This window comes from Idiotropiscis lumnitzeri, chromosome 20 (genome assembly GCF_059441095.1).
Source record: "Idiotropiscis lumnitzeri isolate Australia: NSW breed Sydney's pygmy pipehorse chromosome 20, RoL_Ilum_1.0, whole genome shotgun sequence".
NCBI classification, from domain to species: Eukaryota; Metazoa; Chordata; class Actinopteri; order Syngnathiformes; family Syngnathidae; genus Idiotropiscis; species Idiotropiscis lumnitzeri.
The window spans coordinates 11,172,032-11,193,562 of record NC_142410.1 but is presented as its reverse complement, the minus strand read 5'-3'; the positions used below and the strand labels follow the sequence as shown (position 1 = coordinate 11,193,562).

Here is a 21,531-nt window from a genome sequence, read left to right as displayed (position 1 = left end):
AACGGAATATTATCACGTTCTAAATTCAACATATAAAACATCTTTTTCGTTTGCTCATTTTATCGAGGAATGTGACGAACACACTTCACTTCTCAGCATTGACACAACTGATGACCTCGTGTGACGCGCGTGCACGTGCAGCACACGGGTATGGTGGGGGGGGGGACACACCTCCGCAATAAGGACGCGCACTAAATGCACACACTTGAGTTTGCACGAGCGAGTGCAGCCAGTCAGTCAGTCAGTAAATAAGTCGGTCGCTAAGTCTGTGAGAGAGTCCAGCAGTCGGCGTTGGCAGGCGGAACCCCCCCCGCCCCCGTGGAAGCGTTTGGATGCGGACGCGAGCCTTATGACTTTAGTGGGGGCTGCAAATGGGCGGCACGGGTGGCAACCTCTACCTCAGCATGTTGACCGGCGCCACCGAGGCGCACAGCCTGGCAAAGAGCCCCGAGGTGAACGGACACCTGCACCGCGGCGGGGCCAAGGACCCGGCCGAGCTCAAGATGGGCATCCAGGACGCGCGCTTCTACTACGCGGACTCCCTCGCGGGCGGCCAGGACGCCCTGGCGCTGCAGTACCACTCGGAGCAGGCGCTCGGCGGCTTCGGGACCGCGCAGCCGGCGCGCTTTTACGCGCAGACGCTCGGCGGGTGCGCGTACGCGGGCGCCGGGGCCGGGGCCGGGGCCGGGGCCGGGGCCGGGGCCGGGGCCGGGTCGCCGCAGAGGAGCGCCGCCCGGACGGGCTACGGGGACGGATTCCCGTCGCCGCCGGACAGCTTCGGGGCGGCGGTGGGGTACCAGCGGGCCGCCTTGTACCCGCTGCCCGGCTTGCAGCTTTGCGGCAAGACGCAAGCGCTGCTCAACAACTACCCGCTGTGGGCCAAGTTTCACAAGTTCCACACCGAGATGATCATCACCAAGCACGGCAGGTGAGCAAGTTCGCATCGCAAAAATTTTTTCGAAATCAGCAGTCGGAAAACTTTTCCAGGCGCAATTAACATTTGATAAAGTTGTCTTCATTGATAAGTTTTGTGCTCCTGTCATCATCATCATCGTCATATTCAAGATAATTATCATAAAATGAGATGCCTCTATATCCAAAGTGGTGCAGAAATATTGGATATTTTTCCTCATAATCGTAATATTCATGTTTTAAATGCTAATTATTATAAATTGTGTTGAGAAATATTTCATATCCACAATCATCATATTCAAAAATGGTATGTGTAGAATAGTATTAATTTGCTTCAGTGTTTCAAATTTTAATTTTAGAAATAAAGACATGTCAAATATTTTAGTTCTTATTTGTTGGAAATCCTAATTATCATAATTAATGTGGCTGAGGCCCACATGCGTGTTTGACAGAATTATTTGGCCATAATCATCATAATATTCAAGAAGAGAGTAACTAGGGAAAAAAATATTTTCACGAGATCAAGTTGATACTGAGACCTTTAAAGTGCATTTTAATTTACAGTGGACTCATAATTTTGTCTCAAATGTATTATCCAATGCAAAAAGTGTTCAGCGGTTAAAAAGATAATTGTTATACTCGAAAAGATGATAGTGTGACGCACAATATTGCAGAGTAGAAATGTTTGGTATTTTTCATCACATTGAAATTGTAAAGGTGACAAAAATGAGTCGCGTCCGTGTTTGATACGATATCATAATAATAATGATGCTGATGATGATATTTCGACACATTTGACAATATTCAAAATGAAGGTCATCGTGAAGATTTCAACTTTCAATTCAAGTCTCGTTTGAATATCATAATTGTGACATTTAACATCAATAATTGAAAAACATTTGTTTCCCAGATGTTTTTGAGCGTGCCAACATTTTCCACAAGGCAAGTCCCTTTTTTTAAAGGCGTTATTCGTATTTTCTCACGCTAATATCAACTCAAAATAAATTTTCCCCCACTCCCTGTACGAGTACAAATTAAATATGACGACGCACAAAAAGTGTGCAGAAGAAAAAAAAAAAGACAACAAAAATATTTCTCAGACACAAAAAGTGTTGTTTTTTTTAAGGGAACTTTTCATATTTTTTTTTTTTTTTTGCCTTTGACTCACTTGAGTCATCTGAGAGGATGGCAGCGACTGATTCAGACTTGTGGAGGGGAAGAGTTGAACAAACCTCCAGAGACGGTGAAAGTTCACAGCCCTTCACAAGGTGAAACACCTTTGAAGCTTCTTTGAGGCTTCGCAGCTCCTCGGCGAGATTTGCACACAAGTCCCGAAAATGAAAAATCATTCGGGAGTCCACCACGAGCCGTCCGATCGTGCAGAAGAACCGGAACGTTCTTGGCCGACAGTAAAAAGCGAAGCACTTCTGCATGCCATCATGACGTCTTCAAATTTGTTCTTTCTATGCCGTTAATGTGTCAATAATTGTAAATGACTTTTTTAAAAAATATGTCAATGTAGTAGAATGCAATTTGGTCCAAACAAAATCAAATATTAAATCGCAATATTGAAGGCGGGGGCGGTTCAATGCAATTTTATTATTTTTCAAAATAGTTCACATATTTCCCAGATTGGGTGAAATTTACTTCTCTCTAAAACTAACAATTTTCAGGACACCCCCCAAAAAATGTTTTACTTATTCTATGTTAATTGCTGTTTTTTTTTTTGCTAGGAGCACAATGGACCCTAACCTGAATTTTTAGGGGCACAACACAAGTAGAACATTTAAGGGAGCACATTCTAAATCATCAATTTGATTATCTATAAATGGTCTGAAGTGTGGAGCAAAAGTTTGTCCGAAAAAAAAAAAATCAAGAATATGAATAAATAAATAAATTAAACTGCAAATTCACAGGGATCTTGGAAATAATTTTTTTTTAATAATTAATTTTACATTTTTAATTATGCATGAATGCATCCCCCCCCCCCCCCCAAATGTGTTCAAAACATAAATGAAACATTTTTTGAGCCACTGACAACAAGAGTGGACGAACTCCATTTGAGTCATTTTGCAGGAGATTGATTTTTGGTTGATTTTCTTTCTTCATCTTAGTGCTCATTTCTAAACCTCCCAAAAATGCTGCATTTGAGTATTTATCGATCCTGTTAAGGCAACGGAGAACCGACTAATTTGCAACGTTGCGGACAGCAGAGTCAAAGAAAACCATCAAAAAGCAAATAGAAATACTTACATGAAAATGGAGACGAAAAGTGCTGGAACGGAGAACGGGGGTGGTGGTACGCATGGTGAGCAGAACGCCAAACTGGGGGGGGGGGGCTTGCCAACGAGTGGCAAACTGAGAAACACGGGCGGGCAAATTTGATTGATTATTTTCATCATCTTCAGTTTCAAACAGCTTCCTCGAGAATGCCTGAAAACAAAAAATGGGATTAGGAAAAAAACATGCACTTCCGTTAAGATGCTGTCCAACTTATTTTCTGAACGTGACTTTTTGGGATAATTTTGCGGGAGGTGTGGCCGGGCTTCAAGGACACAGCCGTCTTGGAAAAGTGTTGGAGGAGAACCACAATTTTTTTTTTTTATTTCATTTCTGCATTCAACTTCAAAATGACCAAACTGGAGGAACTAATTTACAAAATAAAACTTTTTTATTTTTCTTATCATAACGGCCCGCTGAGGGGAAAACCGCAAGTGCGATAAGGCCCGTGATGAAAATACTGGAAGTTTGATACCCTTCGAAGAAAAGTTGAAGAAAAAAGATTTTTTTTTTTTTTTAAGGTGTCTTCCCACAGGAGTTTCACATTCAAAGTGAGGAAACTCAAGTGGGCGCCTTTTCTAATTTAAGTCAGCCCTGATGACAATCAACAAGTCAGTCATCATGAAAATATTTCATTTGAATATTAGGAAGTCTCCTTCTGCATCTTCTTCCCCGCCACAAAAAAAAAAAAAGCAGAATTGCGACCATGCCGAGTTGTGACAGTCACTTCCTGTTCACGCTTCGTCTTCACAGAAACGGCGAGCGAGCAAATGAGCGAGCCCCTCGTTGGGCAGCAAAGCAAGCGAGTTCTCAAGTCAACAAGTCTCCCCCTCGCCCATATTGACGGCCCCCAATCCTGTTTGATGTTTATTATGCATTATTTTCGCAACAGGGGACCAAAAAAGAAATGTCGACTAGAAACTATAACATCCTTTTTAAATTCAATAAATCTCCACACACGTACTGCCACAAGAAAATACCAAACAATTGTTCTTTCTTACATTAGATTGAGCCCCATTAAAAGCGACAATAGGGTGGCGGCAAAACACTACTTTTGTATCAGACAGGGACACTCCTCCTCGCATGTCAACTTAGTTCTAAAGCACTATGATGCCACAACATGACGCCAAAGCATAAGTTTTGTACCAGACAGAGAAGCTCACTCCACTCACAAAGATGGCGTCAAAGCACTACATTTTCCTATTAGACAGCATTTCCGTGCAAATTGAAATTACCCGTCTACTCAAGCTTCGGATGTCGCTAGTTTACTGCCATCTAGTGGCCGGCAGTCAAATTACACCTAAAATAAACTGTAGACAAAAGAAATTGAGTTCCAAAATTACAAAATAAAAAAATAAATAACAACAACAAACCCGAAACCCACAATGGAGGAGGCATTAGCGCACACGGCTATTTTCCTATTTTTGATTTTCCGCCGGACCGGTGCCTATCCCCCCCGAATAACTGGGGTCCACTGAAATTTCTCTGACATTTAGAAAGATGAAGGGGCCCTTGTAAAGATGCCTCACCTTTAAGGGGTCCCTGGACCCAAAAGGTTTGCGAACCCCTGGACTATAAATAGCGTTCCGTGTAGGCGGGTGGCGGCAGCTGCAGACTGGCACGTCGCGGTCACAGACGATCAGGCGAGCGTACGCGGTGACAAGAAGCCGACCTGAGCTCCTGTCCACACGCATCAGCGGGTGCGCCGACGCGGAAGAGTCCCCCCGCCACCCTCGCCCGACATCCACTTCCTCTCATGTACATTCCGCCCTCTGCTGTACCAGTCGGATTATTCCTAAATGTCAGCGGCGTACTTCCGCCGCGTTTCCCCGATGTCTTCGCCGCACTTCCGAGGACTCGTGAGCGTCCGCGCTGACTGACGAACCGTCGGTTGGCGTTTATATCAAGCGTCGGTTGGGCGGAAGATTCCCCGATTTGATTCCCGAAGGATGGCATTCCAAGACGCTCCAGTAGGGATCGCTGTTTTATTTGTGACCCAAAGTGGCAAAATGAGTAAGTGATATAGAAATACACAATTTTAATACTCGCTATAGGCCTGTTTTCATATCCTTTATTACTAAGAAATGTATCCTCACACAATATGCATTAAAAGAATCATGCCTAAAGAATTATATATTGTAGAAGGAACATTAGTTTGCTTACTGTCGGCGTAAAAAGCAGGATAAAAAAGGACTGAAACTTCATCTAATCAGCAAAAAATAGTCTGAGTTTGAACGACAACTCTTTTCTTCTCAAACAGAGTGTAGTCCCATCTACTGGTCAGCAGTGGAATTACAGCCATTATAAACTAAGCCAAAATTCTTTGAGTTACATTACATATACCGTGTTTACTGTATTTGTATTGCTGGATTGAAACAAAATGGCCGCCTTAGTATCTAATCTGATTTATGAAGAGCACAGTCTCAACTCCAGTGTAATTGGTTATTTAACGACAAAGAAATTAAAACAACACGACTGTAAAATGGCCGCCCCTCAGGTGCCTGGGCAACGGGCGACAAACGCTTTCCCGCCTTTACACACCTCACTTGTTTTGACGCCGCCAAAGCGCCCGAGGGAACAATTACATTCATTTGCATAAGCACATTTCACATTAAGCTAAGCAGCGCTGTCAACATGCAGGAGAGTCACACCAGCACGACGAGCATCGCTTGTTGTTTATTTTAAGCGATTACCGTTTAGCCTTGAAATGCTAACAATCTGGTTGTGATTTGCAAATACTTTAAGTGCAGTGAACAGTTGTTAAAAAGGATAATGCTTAAATATCTACATGATATAGTTCGGTGAGATGCATAAAATGGTCTCTCACAAACATCAGAAAGTGATCAAAGATCAAATTGTTCTTGAAAAAAAAATCGTTTTTTGTTTTTTTTACTATGTATAGATGATACAAGCTTGCCCAGATGTAGATGCAGCCCTTGAGCACAAAAGTTTGCCTACACTTGATTTTGGTTCACGATCTGTCATTAAAGTTAGCTTAGCATGTAGCATTCAATATGTTGTGCTAGCAAGCTGTATTAGCCTCGTTAGCTTTTCTGCTAAGCTAAGTAAGCCTATAGCTTCGGCCACATTCATGAAAGGACTAGTTTTAGAAATGTTTCATGACTCAGTCTTAGTATTTTTTTTTGGTTTCTGTGATAATTCAAAACAATCAAAGAAGAAGCATTTTGTTGGACTTACTCAAATGGAGCAGCATCAAGACAACAAAAGAACTTTGATTCCAATCCAAACAAAGTAAAACCTAAACAAAATAGACAATTCCAAAACGCGATTGATGAAAAAGAAACCCGATTTGACGCAAACCGGAAAGTGAAGTAATCAACAAGGAAAAGACCATGAAGCGCAGGTGGGCTGAGAGGGGATCTGATTGGCTGGTACCAAAGTGAAAGGGCGGAGCTAAAATGGGCCCCTCCCAAATATGAATGGGTTTTGTTTTGCCAGGAGGATGTTCCCGTTTCTGAGCTTCAACATCAATTCCCTGGATCCATCGGCGCATTACAACGTGTACGTGGACGTGGTTCTGGCCGACCAGCACCACTGGCGCTACCAAGGTGGCAAATGGGTGCAGTGCGGCAAAGCGGAGGGCAACATGCCAGGTACGGTCGTAACCACACTTGCCACCAAGTACGGCTATTTTAGAGTTGGACTGAGTCCTGTGGTGATTGGCGCAGGAAACCGGACGTACGTGCACCCCGACTCTCCCAACACGGGCGCCCACTGGATGAGGCAGGAAGTGTCCTTCAGTAAACTCAAGCTCACCAACAACAAGGGTGGAAGTAACAATGTGGCACAGGTACAAACCATGCGCGAGATCTTCTATTTGTAGTTTCAGTTTTAATTTGGAGATTGATTAGTGATGTTTGATAAAAAAAATTTTCAAACCGATCCCAGAATGAGTTTTCACTATTTAATATTTGCCCACACCGCAGTTGCATGTTATTTATAGTTTTAAATTTCTTTTTTTTTTTTTTTCCATTTGAGGCAAATGATTCACCAATTTGTCAAATGGTTAAAGTATATTATTTACTCGATCTCAGATTATTATTGTTTTTTTTTGTTTGTTTGTTTTTTGCTTTATGTATCGATGGCTGGTATCACCAACCTCCATAAGGACCCGATACCTTAAAATAAGACCAGTTTCAACCTTATACCAATATCTGATATCAGTATTCGCCCATCACTATTTTTATTTTTAGTGTCATTCAAATAGCAGTATGGAAAGTTAATTTTTTTTTTTTTTTTATTTCAATTTTTTAAAAAATTAGGCCAACATGTAAAAATATATTGGTGCATTATTTCAAGAAAAGTGTTTTGGGAAATTGATTAATTAAATTTTCAAAGCACAATGGGATATTGATGAATTTGTGACTTTAGATTTTAATGAATTAATTTTTATGAACAGTTTGTCATTTTTGCAAGTTGTAAGAGGTATCTAAAATTGATTCATTTATTCACAGTCATTTATTTTCATACTTTTTTAATTCATAGGCTGTCAGTAAAATGGATGTAATGTTGGAATTAGAATTAATTTAATTTCTTTATTTTAAAATTGGAGCAATGTTTTTTTGTATATATATATATATATATATATTTTTTTTTTAAATTTATTTATTCTTTTATGTATTATTTTCTTGTTCTTGACTGACGTGTACGCAGATGATCGTGCTGCAGTCGCTGCACAAGTACCAGCCGCGTCTGCACGTGGTGGAGGTGAAGGACGACGGCAGCGAGGACGCCTTCCACGCGTCCAAAGCGCAAACCTTCGTCTTTCCCGAGACGCAGTTCATCGCCGTCACCGCCTACCAGAACGCTGACGTGAGTCAAATTTTCGCCTGTCAGATGAAGCAGCATGAAGTTCAAAATTGATTGAACATTTTCTTTTTCTCATTGTCTCACCGCCTTACAGATCACACAGTTAAAAATAGACCATAACCCCTTTGCCAAAGGTTTCCGTGACAGTTACGACACGTGAGTACAATAAAACTTGTTTACAGTAACTAGAAAAAATCTACACACCCCTGTTCAAATGCCAGATTTTTGTGATACATACAAATATCATTGATTTTTTTTCCATTTTCTTTCATTTGCAAGGTGAAGAAAAACAATTGAACAATTGAAAAAATGTGCTTGCATAAGTGTGCACACCCTCTATAAATTGGCATGTGGGGTGTACAGAATGAACAAATCATATTAAAACCTATTTAAAATGAATCAGCACACAACTGCCACCATTTCAACCTGAAATAAAGTTCAGGTATTCTAGTAGGCTTTTCCTGACATTTCTTTCCAGGGCGTGTGGACTTTTTAATATTATTCTACTGTATTTTTACGAATTAATGCCACCCATACAAAGTCTGTTTTGTGATTGTGTGCGAGAAAGCGAGCAACCGGTGCGTCTGCTTAGACAGGATAAGCACAAAAAAAAGAAGAAGAAAAAAAAAAAGATGAAATACGAGATAAGATTCTTGTTTTCATTGTGGTCAAACAGACAACACTTGTTGGAAACAAGATAACACAACAAAGATTTGACGATGCATAGTCATGTAAGAATTCTTAATTTTTTTTCCAATTAAATTGTAGTGACAATGTCCATTTTGATAATGGAATCATTTTATTTATATATATTTGGCGTAAAACTACCCCCCTGTGTAGAAAATACAAAGGTAATTAAAAAAAGATTATACTACATAGTACATATGTTGTATATTATAATATAGTGTAATTTGATTGAAATAAAATTAGTAAATAAAAAAAAAATGTCAATTAGTCAAAGAAGTCAATTTAACCAACAATGAAGTTTTTAAAAGTATTATTAATAAATTTAAGTGAAGCAGCAGCAATATATATGTATATGTGTGTGTCCTTTGTGGAGATAATTGATGTTTGAGGTTTTTGGGCAGGAACTAACCTCTCCCCGTGTTGTCCGCCTAGTTTGTACGCACCACCCGACCCCGAGCGCCTCACTCCCTCCCCCACGGAGAGCCAGCCACTCCTCCCTGGGGGCTGCTACACCGCGGGCTACTTGTCAGAGCCGTACATCAGCCCCCTCCCTCAGAGCCGCTTTTACGGCCGAGAAGCGGCGGTGGGCGGCCAGCAGCACAAGGACGCCCCTTCCAGTCCGGGGCCGCACTGGTACCTGCCGTCCCAGCAGGCCGTCGCCCCCAACCGGCTGGACTTTGCGTCATCCTTTGAGGGCGACTTCTCCGGCAACGCCCTCTACAAGCCCTTCCCCCTGCAGACCCCCCCGCACCCGGCTCTCAGCTACTACCCCGAGCACCCGTTCGCCTCCAGCAGCGTGTCCACCACAGCGCCGTGGACCGCCTCCCGGGCCCCGCCTCAGTACCTGGCCAGTAAGCCGGCCCCGAGCCTGGCTTGGTTCCGCCCGCTGTCCTCGTCGCCCGCGTCGCCCGGTAACGCCAGGCTGCACGCCGCCCCCCTACACGCCACTCCGCTGGAGCCCCTCCCCCTGGACGACAAGGGCAAAGACGGGTCAGGGGGCGAGCGACACTGGCTGGAGCCGTCCTCGGTGAAGTCACCCGACTCGGTGGACTCTCCCCCGTTTGAGGGCGGTGCGGGTGACGTCAAGAAGAGGAGGGTGTCACCTTACACGTCCAGCACTGAGAACTCGCCGCCGCCCAATCACGGGGCACAGCTGTGCGACAAGGACGCCAACTACTTCGGCTATTACGCCCACTGAGCCACAACTTTTGGGACCACCGCCCCCGCCTCGCTTCATTTGCATCTTAAGGTCTATGTACTAGTCTACTCTTTGTCCTCACTAGTAAGACGATTCGGAGCACTTGTTGAATAACTTTGACGCACTAGTAGAAAGTGTGTACTTGTAAGATGGATATTAAGGCGATGGTATCGATGCTCAAAATGGTTTTCCAAGCCACCCCCAAGGAGGCGGTAACTTCTTTTTGTGCTTTCAATATTTCAGGACGCCAAGCGTCACCAGGACTTTTGGGGTTCAGTGTGCACTTAAAGGACCTCCTCAAAATGCTAAAAAAAAGAAATAAATAAAATTTAAAAAAAAATAAAATAAGGTGTGCCCCCTAAAATCAAGCCGTAATTACAGTTTAACAAGGGAAAGAAAGTCATTTTTACTTGAGTGAAATTAAAATATACAACTTTATTCTCGTATTTCATTCTGGAGAAGACGGCTTTATAGTAAAAAAAAAAATAAATAAAAGACTATATTCCCCCCTCACCCCCCTGAAAAATCCGCTTTTTGTTCTAAAAAAAAAAGTGACTTTATTCCTGTAACATTGCACCTTTTGTTCAACTTTATCCGTGCAGTGATTTATGAGATGATACATGACAATCGGATCAGCACTTTTAATTGGCTCAAAGCTCAGGTAGGAAACGAATCAATAAAAGGTGCCCAGAAAGTCTCTTTACAATTAAACATATTTGTTCACGGAAGTGATTTTTAATTTTCTGCAAAATTAAAATAAATGTTTTTGATTCCAACATTTGACTTTTGAATTTGGCTGTTAGGTTCTCATCATATTACCAAGCCAAAAAGTTTTACCAATTGATAATTTGACAATGTTGTTAATTTTTTTTCTTTGTCTTGCATTTTTTTTAAATTGTAACGAGACCGTGGACATTCTGGACATTTAAAGTGTGAAAAATCCCCCCCCCCCCCAAATAAATAAATCCCAACATTTGGAGGAGCTGACAGAACATAGAGGTGAATCGATGGTTGGCGACAGTTACCGTAGTAACAGGATGGCGAGGGGTCAGAGGGGTTATTGCCATCGCTCATGGTGCGTTTGAAGTCAGTGGGAAAGACGAGTGTTGCAGGTTGCGGTCCCTTCTTCTTCTATACTCCAAAGAAAGTAGGTCACTCACACACCTGTCAGTTGTCACCGCTCGCTGTAAACAGGAAGTGGAAAGTGACCACACAGACACCACGCGGCCCCTCAGCCCCGGGGTGACGGGGGTCTTTCGGGGGCCATGTCTGCGTTTGGGAACGCGTTTGCAACCGCAGATGACGGAGGGAGTTGCAAAGGTTGGCCGCGCTGAGTCACAATTGAGCATTTTCAACATCACTCATGTCATCTTGGGATTATTTAAGAGTGTTTTTTGTTTTTAAAGGTTTTATGCTCAAGGAGGTCTTGGGGGGGGTGGAGCCTCAGTATTTCTAAAAATATCTTAGCTCCGGCCCTGCTTGCCTTACAACGGAGGTTCTCAAACTATTTCCATCCAGAGAAGAGGAGAATTTTTATTTTTGTTCATGTAGCATGGAGGACAAATGATTCGCTCGTCGCGGGGTTGAAGGTTCGAATCTCGTTAGCGTCATCGAAGACTCAAAATTGTCCGTAAACATGAAAAAGAGTGAAGTTTCATGTTTGCATGCACACTCCGAGGTCACGGCGGCGTCCCTCAAATTATTATTATTATTTTTTTTTTTTTAAATCAGAAATGGAACTGCTGTGCATACCTGAAAGATGAAATGAGCAATAATCCTCTCGTCAGTTGCAATTTATAAAGTGAGAGTTCAAAACGGGACAAGTGTTATTTATTCAAGGTGGCACAATTCTTCATTATTGTACTGTTGTTGTTTTCTTTTTCTCTATTTTCTATTCAAATAAAGCTTTAAAAGAGGCATAGTGTGCACTTTTTTCCACACACACACACACACTTCTCTTGTGTCTTAATAAGTCTGTCGCATACTTTCTCTTGTTTTTGTTTTTTCGTCCAATCATGTTTCAGCATCTGTGTTGCCATGTCAATCAAATCCGCTCAGGGCCTTCAGAATTCAATTAGCAATCGGGCTGCTTCCTGAACCAAACAGATTTCAAATATGTTCACACACGGACCAGCTCGCTGGCACTTATGACATCATCACTCTTCCGTCCTCTTATTGGTTGGTCAGAGCAAACCTTGTAGAAGCTGCATACAAAAAATTAAATTCAAAAGTCCATTTCAAGATTTCCCTTGAAAAAGTGTACATTTCTAAAACAGTTCAATATTTGGTTTGCAAAGATGGCAGTGATCTCTTTTTTTTTTTTTTTTTTAATAAAAGTTGACTAAATGATGGGCTGCCATGATCCAGTCACGGCCGATCAGCTGATGAGCAGCTCGGCACATCAGCGCTGAGCTCCGCAGCGCATCACCTGTGCTATATTTTCATTTATTTATTTATTTTTTTTGATGCGCCACTAACATCACCACAGCGTGATACACGGGAGCTTTGCAAAGCCGGGATCCTCTCGGAGTTTCCAGTAAGTCCCGTTTGTCAACCACACGTCGCGGCCGCAAGAGTCTTTGGCTTTTCTGAAAGGACAACACACACAAAAATATGTTGACTGTATATTGTGTTAAGAAAAATTAATGTCCGCGTGTCTATTTGAGGAAGGTGAACTGACTTGAAGAACGCCGGGACATGCTCCTCCCCTTCCTTGCCGAGCTCCTTCCGCCTCTCCCTCTGCAGCTCCTCGATCTCATCTTTCTTCCTGTCCGTCTCTTCCACTCGGCCCTCCTCCAGCATCCTGCTCACGAAACAACGAGCGGTTCGTCAACAAAGTTGCCACTTCCCGTTCGGCGGCTTTGCTGCTTCCTGCCTGTGTTAAAAACGTCCTATTTGTGTTTGTCATTTTTGTTTGGTGTTTGTAACGTCCTGTTTGTTGTTTCTCACTTCTTGTTTGTTGTTTCTCACTTCCTGTTTGTTGTTTCGTACTTCCTGTTTGTTGTTTCTCACTTCCTGTTTGTTGTTTCTCACTTCCTGTTTGTTGTTTCTTACTTCCTGTTTGTTGTTTCTCACTTCCTGTTTGTTGTTTCGTACTTCCTGTTTGTTGTTTCTCACTTCCTGTTTGTTGTTTCTCACTTCCTGTTTGTTGTTTCTTACTTCCTGTTTGTTGTTTCTCACTTCCTGTTTGTTGTTTCTCACTTCCTGTTTGTTGTTTTCTCACTTCCTGTTTGTTGTTTCTCACTTCCTGTTTGTTGTTTCTCACTTCCTGTTTGTTGTTTCTCACTTCCTGTTTGTTGTTTCTCACTTCCTGTTTGTTGTTTCTCACTTCCTGTTTGTTGTTTCTCACTTCTTGTTTGTTGTTTCTCACTTCCTGTTTGTTGTTTCTCACTTCTTGTTTGTTGTTTCTCACTTCCTGTTTGTTGTTTCTTACTTCCTGTTTGTTGTTTCTTACTTCCTGTTTGTTGTTTCTCACTTCCTGTTTGTTGTTTCTCACTTCCTGTTTGTTGTTTCTCACTTCCTGTTTGTTGTTTTCTCACTTCCTGTTTGTTGTTTCTCACTTCCTGTTTGTTGTTTCTCACTTCCTGTTTGTTGTTTCTCACTTCTTGTTTGTTGTTTCTCACTTCCTGTTTGTTGTTTCTCACTTCTTGTTTGTTGTTTCTCACTTCCTGTTTGTTGTTTCTTACTTCCTGTTTGTTGTTTCTTACTTCCTGTTTGTTGTTTCTCACTTCCTGTTTGTTGTTTCTCACTTCTTGTTTGTTGTTTCTCACTTCCTGTTTGTTGTTTCGTACTTCCTGTTTGTTGTTTCTCACTTCCTGTTTGTTGTTTCTCACTTCCTGTTTGTTGTTTCTTACTTCCTGTTTGTTGTTTCTCACTTCCTGTTTGTTGTTTCTTACTTCCTGTTTGTTGTTTCTCACTTCCTGTTTGTTGTTTCGTACTTCCTGTTTGTTGTTTCTCACTTCCTGTTTGTTGTTTTCTCACTTCCTGTTTGTTGTTTCTCACTTCTTGTTTGTTGTTTCTCACTTCCTGTTTGTTGTTTCGTACTTCCTGTTTGTTGTTTCTCACTTCCTGTTTGTTGTTTCTCACTTCCTGTTTGTTGTTTCTTACTTCCTGTTTGTTGTTTCTCACTTCCTGTTTGTTGTTTCGTACTTCCTGTTTGTTGTTTCTCACTTCCTGTTTGTTGTTTCTCACTTCCTGTTTGTTGTTTCTTACTTCCTGTTTGTTGTTTCTCACTTCCTGTTTGTTGTTTCTCACTTCCTGTTTGTTGTTTTCTCACTTCCTGTTTGTTGTTTCTCACTTCCTGTTTGTTGTTTCTCACTTCCTGTTTGTTGTTTCTCACTTCCTGTTTGTTGTTTCTCACTTCCTGTTTGTTGTTTCTCACTTCCTGTTTGTTGTTTCTCACTTCTTGTTTGTTGTTTCTCACTTCCTGTTTGTTGTTTCTCACTTCTTGTTTGTTGTTTCTCACTTCCTGTTTGTTGTTTCTTACTTCCTGTTTGTTGTTTCTTACTTCCTGTTTGTTGTTTCTCACTTCCTGTTTGTTGTTTCTCACTTCCTGTTTGTTGTTTCTCACTTCCTGTTTGTTGTTTTCTCACTTCCTGTTTGTTGTTTCTCACTTCCTGTTTGTTGTTTCTCACTTCCTGTTTGTTGTTTCTCACTTCTTGTTTGTTGTTTCTCACTTCCTGTTTGTTGTTTCTCACTTCTTGTTTGTTGTTTCTCACTTCCTGTTTGTTGTTTCTTACTTCCTGTTTGTTGTTTCTTACTTCCTGTTTGTTGTTTCTCACTTCCTGTTTGTTGTTTCTCACTTCCTGTTTGTTGTTTCTCACTTCCTGTTTGTTGTTTTCTCACTTCCTGTTTGTTGTTTCTCACTTCCTGTTTGTTGTTTCTCACTTCCTGTTTGTTGTTTCTCACTTCCTGTTTGTTGTTTCTCACTTCTTGTTTGTTGTTTCTCACTTCCTGTTTGTTGTTTCTCACTTCTTGTTTGTTGTTTCTCACTTCCTGTTTGTTGTTTCTTACTTCCTGTTTGTTGTTTCTTACTTCCTGTTTGTTGTTTCTCACTTCCTGTTTGTTGTTTCTCACTTCCTGTTTGTTGTTTCTCACTTCCTGTTTGTTGTTTCTCACTTCCTGTTTGTTGTTTCTCACTTCCTGTTTGTTGTTTCTCACTTCCTGTTTGTTGTTTCTCACTTCCTGTTTGTTGTTTCTCACTTCTTGTTTGTTGTTTCTCACTTCCTGTTTGTTGTTTCTCACTTCCTGTTTGTTGTTTCTCACTTCCTGTTTGTTGTTTCTCACTTCCTGTTTGTTGTTTCTTACTTCCTGTTTGTTGTTTCTCACTTCCTGTTTGTTGTTTCTCACTTCCTGTTGGTCTCCATAACTTCCTATTTGTGCTTCTAAATTCCTGCTTGTGTGTTTGCAACTTCCTGTTGTACTGTTGTGCACTCTATACATTTCCATATTTGTATTTGATATTTTTTTTCTATTTAATTTTCAGCCTTGGATTGAAGATAACAAAACAATAAATTACTCAGTACTTGTGTAATTTCTAAAGTAACTTTGAAAGTAACAACATTATTTGTAACAGAATGAAAATTCTCTGACCTCTGGTCGGGGCGCAGGCGACTGTCAGTAGGGGGCAGCAGAGGTTTGAGGTCGGCGGTGAGCTGGTTGAGCTCCATGGCAAAGGCGGAGAAGCCGTAGTAGATCAGGTGGTTTTTGGGTTGAGGATCTACGGGACGAGATGAGCCTCTCAGGTGAGCAAGTGGGAAAAAAAAGGGATGCAGTGGAAAATGCTTGAAAATAAAACAAAAACAAGAAAAACCCTCACTTGGCTTCCAGACACATTTGGGGGTAGGCAAGGTGTCGCAGAAGATTCCCTCGTGCCACAGACCTCCAAAGCGGTGGATGACGCTGCCGCTCTGGTCCAGCACGGTACCCTGGACCTCGTTCTTGTTGGCCTCGGAGCCCCAATAGCGAGACTGTGAGGAATGGAGGAAAATTGGATTTTTGCACAAATACTTTGACAGGTATTTATGATTTTGTTAAGTTTAGATTTACAAAATGAGAACACTTGCAAAGAACAAAAAGCAAAAGCTCACACTATTAAAAACTGACAAACTCCTGTCAATTTTGACAAAATGTTTTGTTATTTTTTTTCCATCTTCAGCTGATGATAGAAATAGAGACAAGTCATGCGGGATGCGAAACAGAGGACAGCAAATTTGAGTCATATTCCTTGCCAGCGGATGAACCGACATATAAACGTCACGGCCACTTGTGTGTGTGCGCGTGCGTGCGTGACTCATTTATTTTGGCTGCGGCTCACCTTGACAAACGTGATCTTGCAGGTACATGCGTTGCTCTTCAAGTTGCGGATGGTCACCTCGCCGTAATGTTCCAGGTAGCGCTGCTGACTCAGCACGTTGTGGATGCACGTCACCACTTTGTTCCACTCGTAGTGATCTCCATACCTGAGCGAGACACCACACAAATGGCTCGTCAACCTACCAAACCCGCGTGGCGGTTCCGCGGAGCCTCGCTTACCTGGCAATGGTGACGTTCACCATCCCCGTCGGCACGATCTCCAGCGACTTGCCCCAAAACTTGTTCTTCCACCTCTGGTCTATTTTTGGAACAAATCTGAGCTGAGCGCCTTGCACCGCTTTTGCTTCCGATTCTATGATCGTCAAGTGTCACCTTGCCAGAAGGAGAAGTTCTCTGATTCTGCGTGGCAGGCGGAGATGGGCGGATGATGGCACACCTGATTCATTAAAAAAAAAAATAAATAAAATTCAATCATTGAGATCCGTTTTAATCAACTTTTCTTTTTCGCGGTGGACCTGCTCGCTGATGAAGCGAAAGCCGCGGTCGTCCCGCACGCACTCGTAGGTCTCCCCCAAGACGGGGTTGAAGGGCTTGTAGCGGTTTCGGAAGGTGGCGGTGGAGTAGCCCGAGATGGCGAAGGCGGCGATGTAGACCTGACGGAGAGAACGCAAAATAGTCAGACACGCTCAAGCAACACCCTCTGATGTGTGTGCGTGTGTGTGTGTGTGTGCGTACCATCCTCTGGTAAGGGTCTGCGGTGGCGCTGGCGGTGTCGAGCAGCTGGCTATACTCCAGCTCCTCGCACAGTCGCTGGAGCAGATTGACGGGCTCGTTGAGAGCGGCCGGCATGGACACGCGAGCCAGGTCTTTGCCTGCACCGCAATCAAGGTCAAAGGTCATCGATCACGGCCGGCGTCACTTTTCAGTGTGTTGCCGCGTACCGATGTTGTTGTAGAGGATGGCCATGAGGCCCACGTGACTGTTGTCCGGACACGGCGCGGCAAGCGACGTTCGCCGGCCGCTGCTCTTCGGAGCCACGCTGTGAGGACTCCTGGAAATGCTGGCGCGGTACTTTCGGGTGGCGGATACTGGCCAGAACAGGAAGTGCAACGTGACATCCAGCATTATTTCATATTATTTAAATTCATTAAATATTATTATTAGCCCAGCAGTTACGACTAAATATCGCAAATTAGCCGTCGACTCACAATGTCCTTCCTCCGGCTCCGAGTTGGACGTGCTTGCATCGCTTAGTCCCGACTCATCCGACACGTCGGAGGAACTCCCAAGGAGGAAGTCATCGCTGGCGTCGAAATACTCCGCCGTGGAATCGGCCACCGAGGGTGGCCTCCCCGCTGCCGCCTCTTCGGTGGGCGAGCGGGGGACGTCGTCGTTTTCCCAGACTTCTTGCAACTTCTGCTTCTCTTGGCACAATGCGTGATGGACCGTTTGAAGCGAAGCCAGGACTGAAGAGAAGAAAAATGAACACATCGATAATAATCGACTCTTACGCTCACCATCGCTGTAACGTTAACAAGTTTAGTGAACACGAAGCCGAACCCAAATTTGAAGTAAGTTAAAGTCATTCTTTTTTTTCTGTGTGTGCGTGTGCACGACCTCGCAACGACACGGCACAGATGTCCTGCTGGATCTTTTTGCCCTCTGCGGTCGAGGCGGCATCATGGGGGGCCAGCTGGGAGTAGACGTAGTCCGGGATGGACGGAACGGAGGCGCCCAAGTGGGAGGAGCCGCTCAGAGGGCCGGAGGACAACTGAATAAAAAAAGAGCGACAGACGCTCAACTCTACCAAATCGTGCAAAAAAGAAAAAAAACATCCAAGGACACTAGTCTGCAGCACCACAGTATATTTTCGAGATAACCACTTTTTGGCAGCCTTGGGTCGCTAGAAGGGGGCAGAGCTAGACAACGACTGATGTTCATTGGTCGACACAAAACGACGCACAGCTCAGGAACTGCCCACTCAGCACTCACCGATTTTGTCATCCTGCGAACAGGCTTTTTGGAATGGAAAGATTTTTTTTTATCCTGCCCAACTACAGATTTTACACTACATTTATGTACACGACCCAATAATCATTTATCGACAACAAGTTGAATCAATGAAAAAAATAATGAATTAAAAATTTAAAAAAAAAAACATTTCTGATTCATGGGCAAGTAAGTGACCGATTCGTAGCTGCTTTCAAATACTTTTGACTTCTCACCATTCCCAGCGCTTCCACTCTGGACAGGGTGCGAGAGTGACCCCACACTCTTGCGGGTTTTTGCTTCTTTGGCTTCTCCAGAGAAAGATTCTGCATTAAAACATAAATCACATGATCATGAGCTTTTAAAAAAAAAAAGCGAACACCAAAGGTACCACCTGCGTGCTGATGATCCGCTGCAGTTCCCCGTTCGTAAACGTCTGGCCCGCCTCCAGCAGCTGCAGCCTCTGGATCAGCCGGGTCAGTTCAGAGAGGTCCAAATTGCAACGGTTCAGTTCTGGAAGTAGATGCCGGATGAGATTTGTGAAGAGGCATGTGGCTTCTCCAAGTAAGGCGAGGCAGCTCCATGTTGAACAGAACTCGAAGGACATGGTCGTCATGGCGACGCAGACGTTCACCTTGAGCACAGGTGTCAGGAGCAGGACTTTGCTGCAGCCACGCCGACACTTTGCTGTTGACAGCCGCCTTGGCGGACGTCTGCGGGAAACACTTTGGCTGGCCGCCAAGGAGGCCGGCGTCGGGCGTGAGCGTCAGGAGGTGTCCGTTGTTGTGGATGACGCCGTGTCCCGCCGCTGCCGCCGCCACCGCCGCCGTCGCCAACTCGCTCTTCTTGTATGAGCGATGTGCCTGTAGCTTGGTCACCCAAATGTAGAAGAGCTCGTGGCTCTTTGCCTTCAGTCGCACGGGAAACATTTTGCGTTTCTTGCCAACATCAAAGACACACTTGATATATCTTTAAAGTACAGATAACTAGATTTATTATTCCCCAAGTACAAAAAAATGTGACATTCACCTTCATGTGATACAGGATGTCCCCGGCGTCCAAGTCGATCCGGTTGGACTTTTTGTTAATGGACATGACGGCACTGCTAATGTCCAGAGAGCCCTGCACTCTTCCAATGGACACCTGTTAGCATGTTGGGTTAGCATACGATGGCATTCTTTTCAAATCACAACTGGAGACTTATAACCAAGGTAAGTCGCATTGTTAGCATTGTGTAAACTTACAGAGATAAAAGTAGTCATGTGTTAGCATAACGGGTTAGCATTTGATGTAGTACTTCGAAATGTGTTCAAATGGCAATAGCAGGATTCTTACCTATTAAAGTGTAGTCAAAAGTAGTGACATTTTAGCATTTTTTTTCTGTCTACAGACGTTATTAGTATGTTTAAAGATGTGTTAATGTGGCATGTGTTAGTTACTATCGCGTGTTAGCATTATTTCTTGAAATGACATGCTAGCATAGTGTGTTCAAATGATGCTAGTGGGAAGCAAATTTGGGATGTTTTAGAAGGCTGGGTTAGCCTCACATGTTAGCACTGTTAATTTACAGACATGTTAGCAGAAAGATGTCTTACGTAATTATACATATTCGGAGTATGTGTTTGCAGCCTATTACATGTTAGCATTACGTTTTTACATTATATGTTAATACGTAATAGTAGCATGATGACATGTTTAAGCGGTACGTGTTAGCATAGTGAGTTAGCATAGCATACGGCATTAGCATTTGGCAAGTCGCGTTCCCAAAATGAGTTAGCATGACGTGTTTGTCTTTTCATGGTAGGCACTTACATCTTGTTGATTTTTACAGTATCTCAAGATCCCGCCCTCCAGTACAAAGTAACGCTGTACGGAACGGAAAAAAAAAGAGACGGAAGAGAATAAATATTGGAAGTGAAAAGTTTGATGAGCAATTTCAGGATCGGTCATAAAAAGCAGGATGTCGTTTTGGTCACCTTGTGCCAGCCTTTAAGCGGCCACTTCCTCCTCTTGAGAAGATAACCTTCACAGACGCCCGGCGTGCTCAACTCCTGAGGATGTTCCCCCGCCGCGTTTGCTTCGACTTGGACGTCGTCCAACACTTCCCAGTCTTTGATCAGCTGAAAGGAACAACTTATTTGGACCACCGTCTTGACAGAAGGCCCCTGGCCGTTTTTTTCCAACGGCGCTCACCTGACGCGAGTGCCGAGACGACAGCGTGCTGCTGCTCCGAGAGTGAGGCGCTTTGGTCCACGTGGGCGACGACTTCTCCAGGCCGCTCGCCAGCGACTGGCTGCGATTGAGGGCCGAGCCATAGGAAGTCATTTTGGAGCTGTTACCATCGGATGCCATGTACCACGCCGACCGCCTACAGGAGCCATAAAAGTATTGACATGAGAAGTGAATTAATTAATTATTAATTAATGTATACGTGACTTGACAGCCAGCGTTTTGGACTCCTGTAGAGTGCCCCGTTGTAGGCTGCAAGTGTGTGTCAGGAAGAGAAGGCTCAAATATGATCCGGTTGCGTCTTGCTTTGTGTGAGGCATCCGGTCCAGAGACGACGGGACACGTGGCGCTATTAGCGGCACCAGCACGTCCCGGCGTTTCCCAGCGCGGCTGCCGGGAGGATTACGAACTTTGTCCTAATTGGTTTTTCAAGCAGACCTTTTTAGCAACACGAGTAACTACATGCTGCAGTGCAAATGGAAAGATCTCACGGCACACCACCCCCCCCCCCCAAAAAAAAAAAACTAATAAAAAAACTAAATGAAAAACTATTGCTGCCATAGATAGATGAACAAAAATGTTATTTGTCCGAAATAATATTTTGGGAGCAATTACGTTAGTGAAATTGCATCACACACACGCACACACACTTGATCATTTTGTGGTTAGAAATTAATCAAAATATAGAAAAATAAATTTGGGTGGAGTTCCTTTTCTCAGTGACCTCTGACCGCCCAAATCAGCCGACAAGAAGAGCACACGCTTCAGGTGTCCCAATACTTTTGAATCTTGGGTTACATAAGCGAGATGAGCGGAAGTGACCTCGCAGGAGGAGGAAACGGGATGAGAGGATTTGTTGGCAAGCTCGCTCACACACAAATCTCTACGAGACTTTTTTTTTTTTTTACTTTTAACAAGGCTTGGGCAATCGTCGATTTTAAAGGTTAATTGGAATTTATTTGTCAGGAAGATTGTTTTTGGTTGAGGAATGCTGTGGTCATTATTTTATTACATTTTTTTTTTACAAAACATTATTATTTTTTTGTTTGTCTATTCAAAGAGAACAGTAGTTTGTCAATTATTTCAGAAAA

General features: G+C 43.2%; 2 protein-coding genes across 3 annotated transcripts; one reads left to right on the top strand and one right to left on the bottom strand.

Moving 5' to 3' along the window:
* Nucleotides 1-303: 303 nt before the first annotated feature.
* tbx21 (T-box transcription factor 21) lies at nucleotides 304-11,824 on the top strand. Its single transcript, XM_088284019.1, has 6 exons — nucleotides 304-928; nucleotides 6,652-6,806; nucleotides 6,882-7,003; nucleotides 7,867-8,025; nucleotides 8,117-8,178; nucleotides 9,142-11,824. The coding sequence occupies exons 1-6, from the start codon at nucleotides 372-374 to the stop codon at nucleotides 9,905-9,907; spliced, it is 1,821 nt and encodes a 606-aa protein (XP_088140145.1). The 5' UTR covers nucleotides 304-371; the 3' UTR covers nucleotides 9,908-11,824.
* On the bottom strand, nucleotides 11,721-20,694 carry osbpl7 (oxysterol binding protein-like 7). 2 transcript variants are annotated; one of them, XM_088284017.1, is made up of 20 exons: nucleotides 20,405-20,694; nucleotides 20,188-20,331; nucleotides 20,024-20,077; nucleotides 19,241-19,354; nucleotides 18,846-19,119; nucleotides 18,606-18,724; nucleotides 18,448-18,537; nucleotides 18,215-18,238; nucleotides 17,840-17,993; nucleotides 17,431-17,688; nucleotides 17,164-17,310; nucleotides 16,958-17,094; nucleotides 16,738-16,875; nucleotides 16,595-16,658; nucleotides 16,442-16,520; nucleotides 16,224-16,368; nucleotides 15,726-15,876; nucleotides 15,500-15,626; nucleotides 12,588-12,710; nucleotides 11,721-12,495 (listed from the first exon to the last, which is right to left on the bottom strand). In XM_088284017.1, exons 1-20 carry the CDS (start codon nucleotides 20,561-20,563, stop codon nucleotides 12,387-12,389), a joined length of 2,610 nt encoding a protein of 869 aa, XP_088140143.1. In that variant the 5' UTR covers nucleotides 20,564-20,694; the 3' UTR covers nucleotides 11,721-12,386. The 2 variants fall into 2 exon arrangements, with proteins under 2 accessions (XP_088140143.1, XP_088140144.1); XM_088284018.1 differs by lacking the exon at nucleotides 18,215-18,238 and having other exon boundaries at nucleotides 20,405-20,688.
* Nucleotides 20,695-21,531: the final 837 nt, after the last annotated feature.

Excerpts from the sequence above, each read along its gene's own strand:
- tbx21 (XM_088284019.1), top strand. The coding sequence starts at position 372 with ATGGGCGGCACGGGTGGCAACCTCTACCTCAGCATGTTGACCGGCGCC. Across the intron at positions 929-6,651 it reads ATCATCACCAAGCACGGCAG|GAGGATGTTCCCGTTTCTGA; the intron begins GTGAGCAAGTTC and ends TTGTTTTGCCAG. Across the intron at positions 7,004-7,866 it reads GAAGTAACAATGTGGCACAG|ATGATCGTGCTGCAGTCGCT; the intron begins GTACAAACCATG and ends ACGTGTACGCAG.
- osbpl7 (XM_088284017.1), bottom strand. The coding sequence starts at position 20,563 with ATGGCATCCGATGGTAACAGCTCCAAAATGACTTCCTATGGCTCGGCC. Across the intron at positions 18,725-18,845 it reads TCCTGACACCTGTGCTCAAG|AACTGAACCGTTGCAATTTG; the intron begins GTGAACGTCTGC and ends ATCTACTTCCAG. Across the intron at positions 17,994-18,214 it reads TTCGCAGGATGACAAAATCG|TTGTCCTCCGGCCCTCTGAG; the intron begins GTGAGTGCTGAG and ends TTTTTTATTCAG.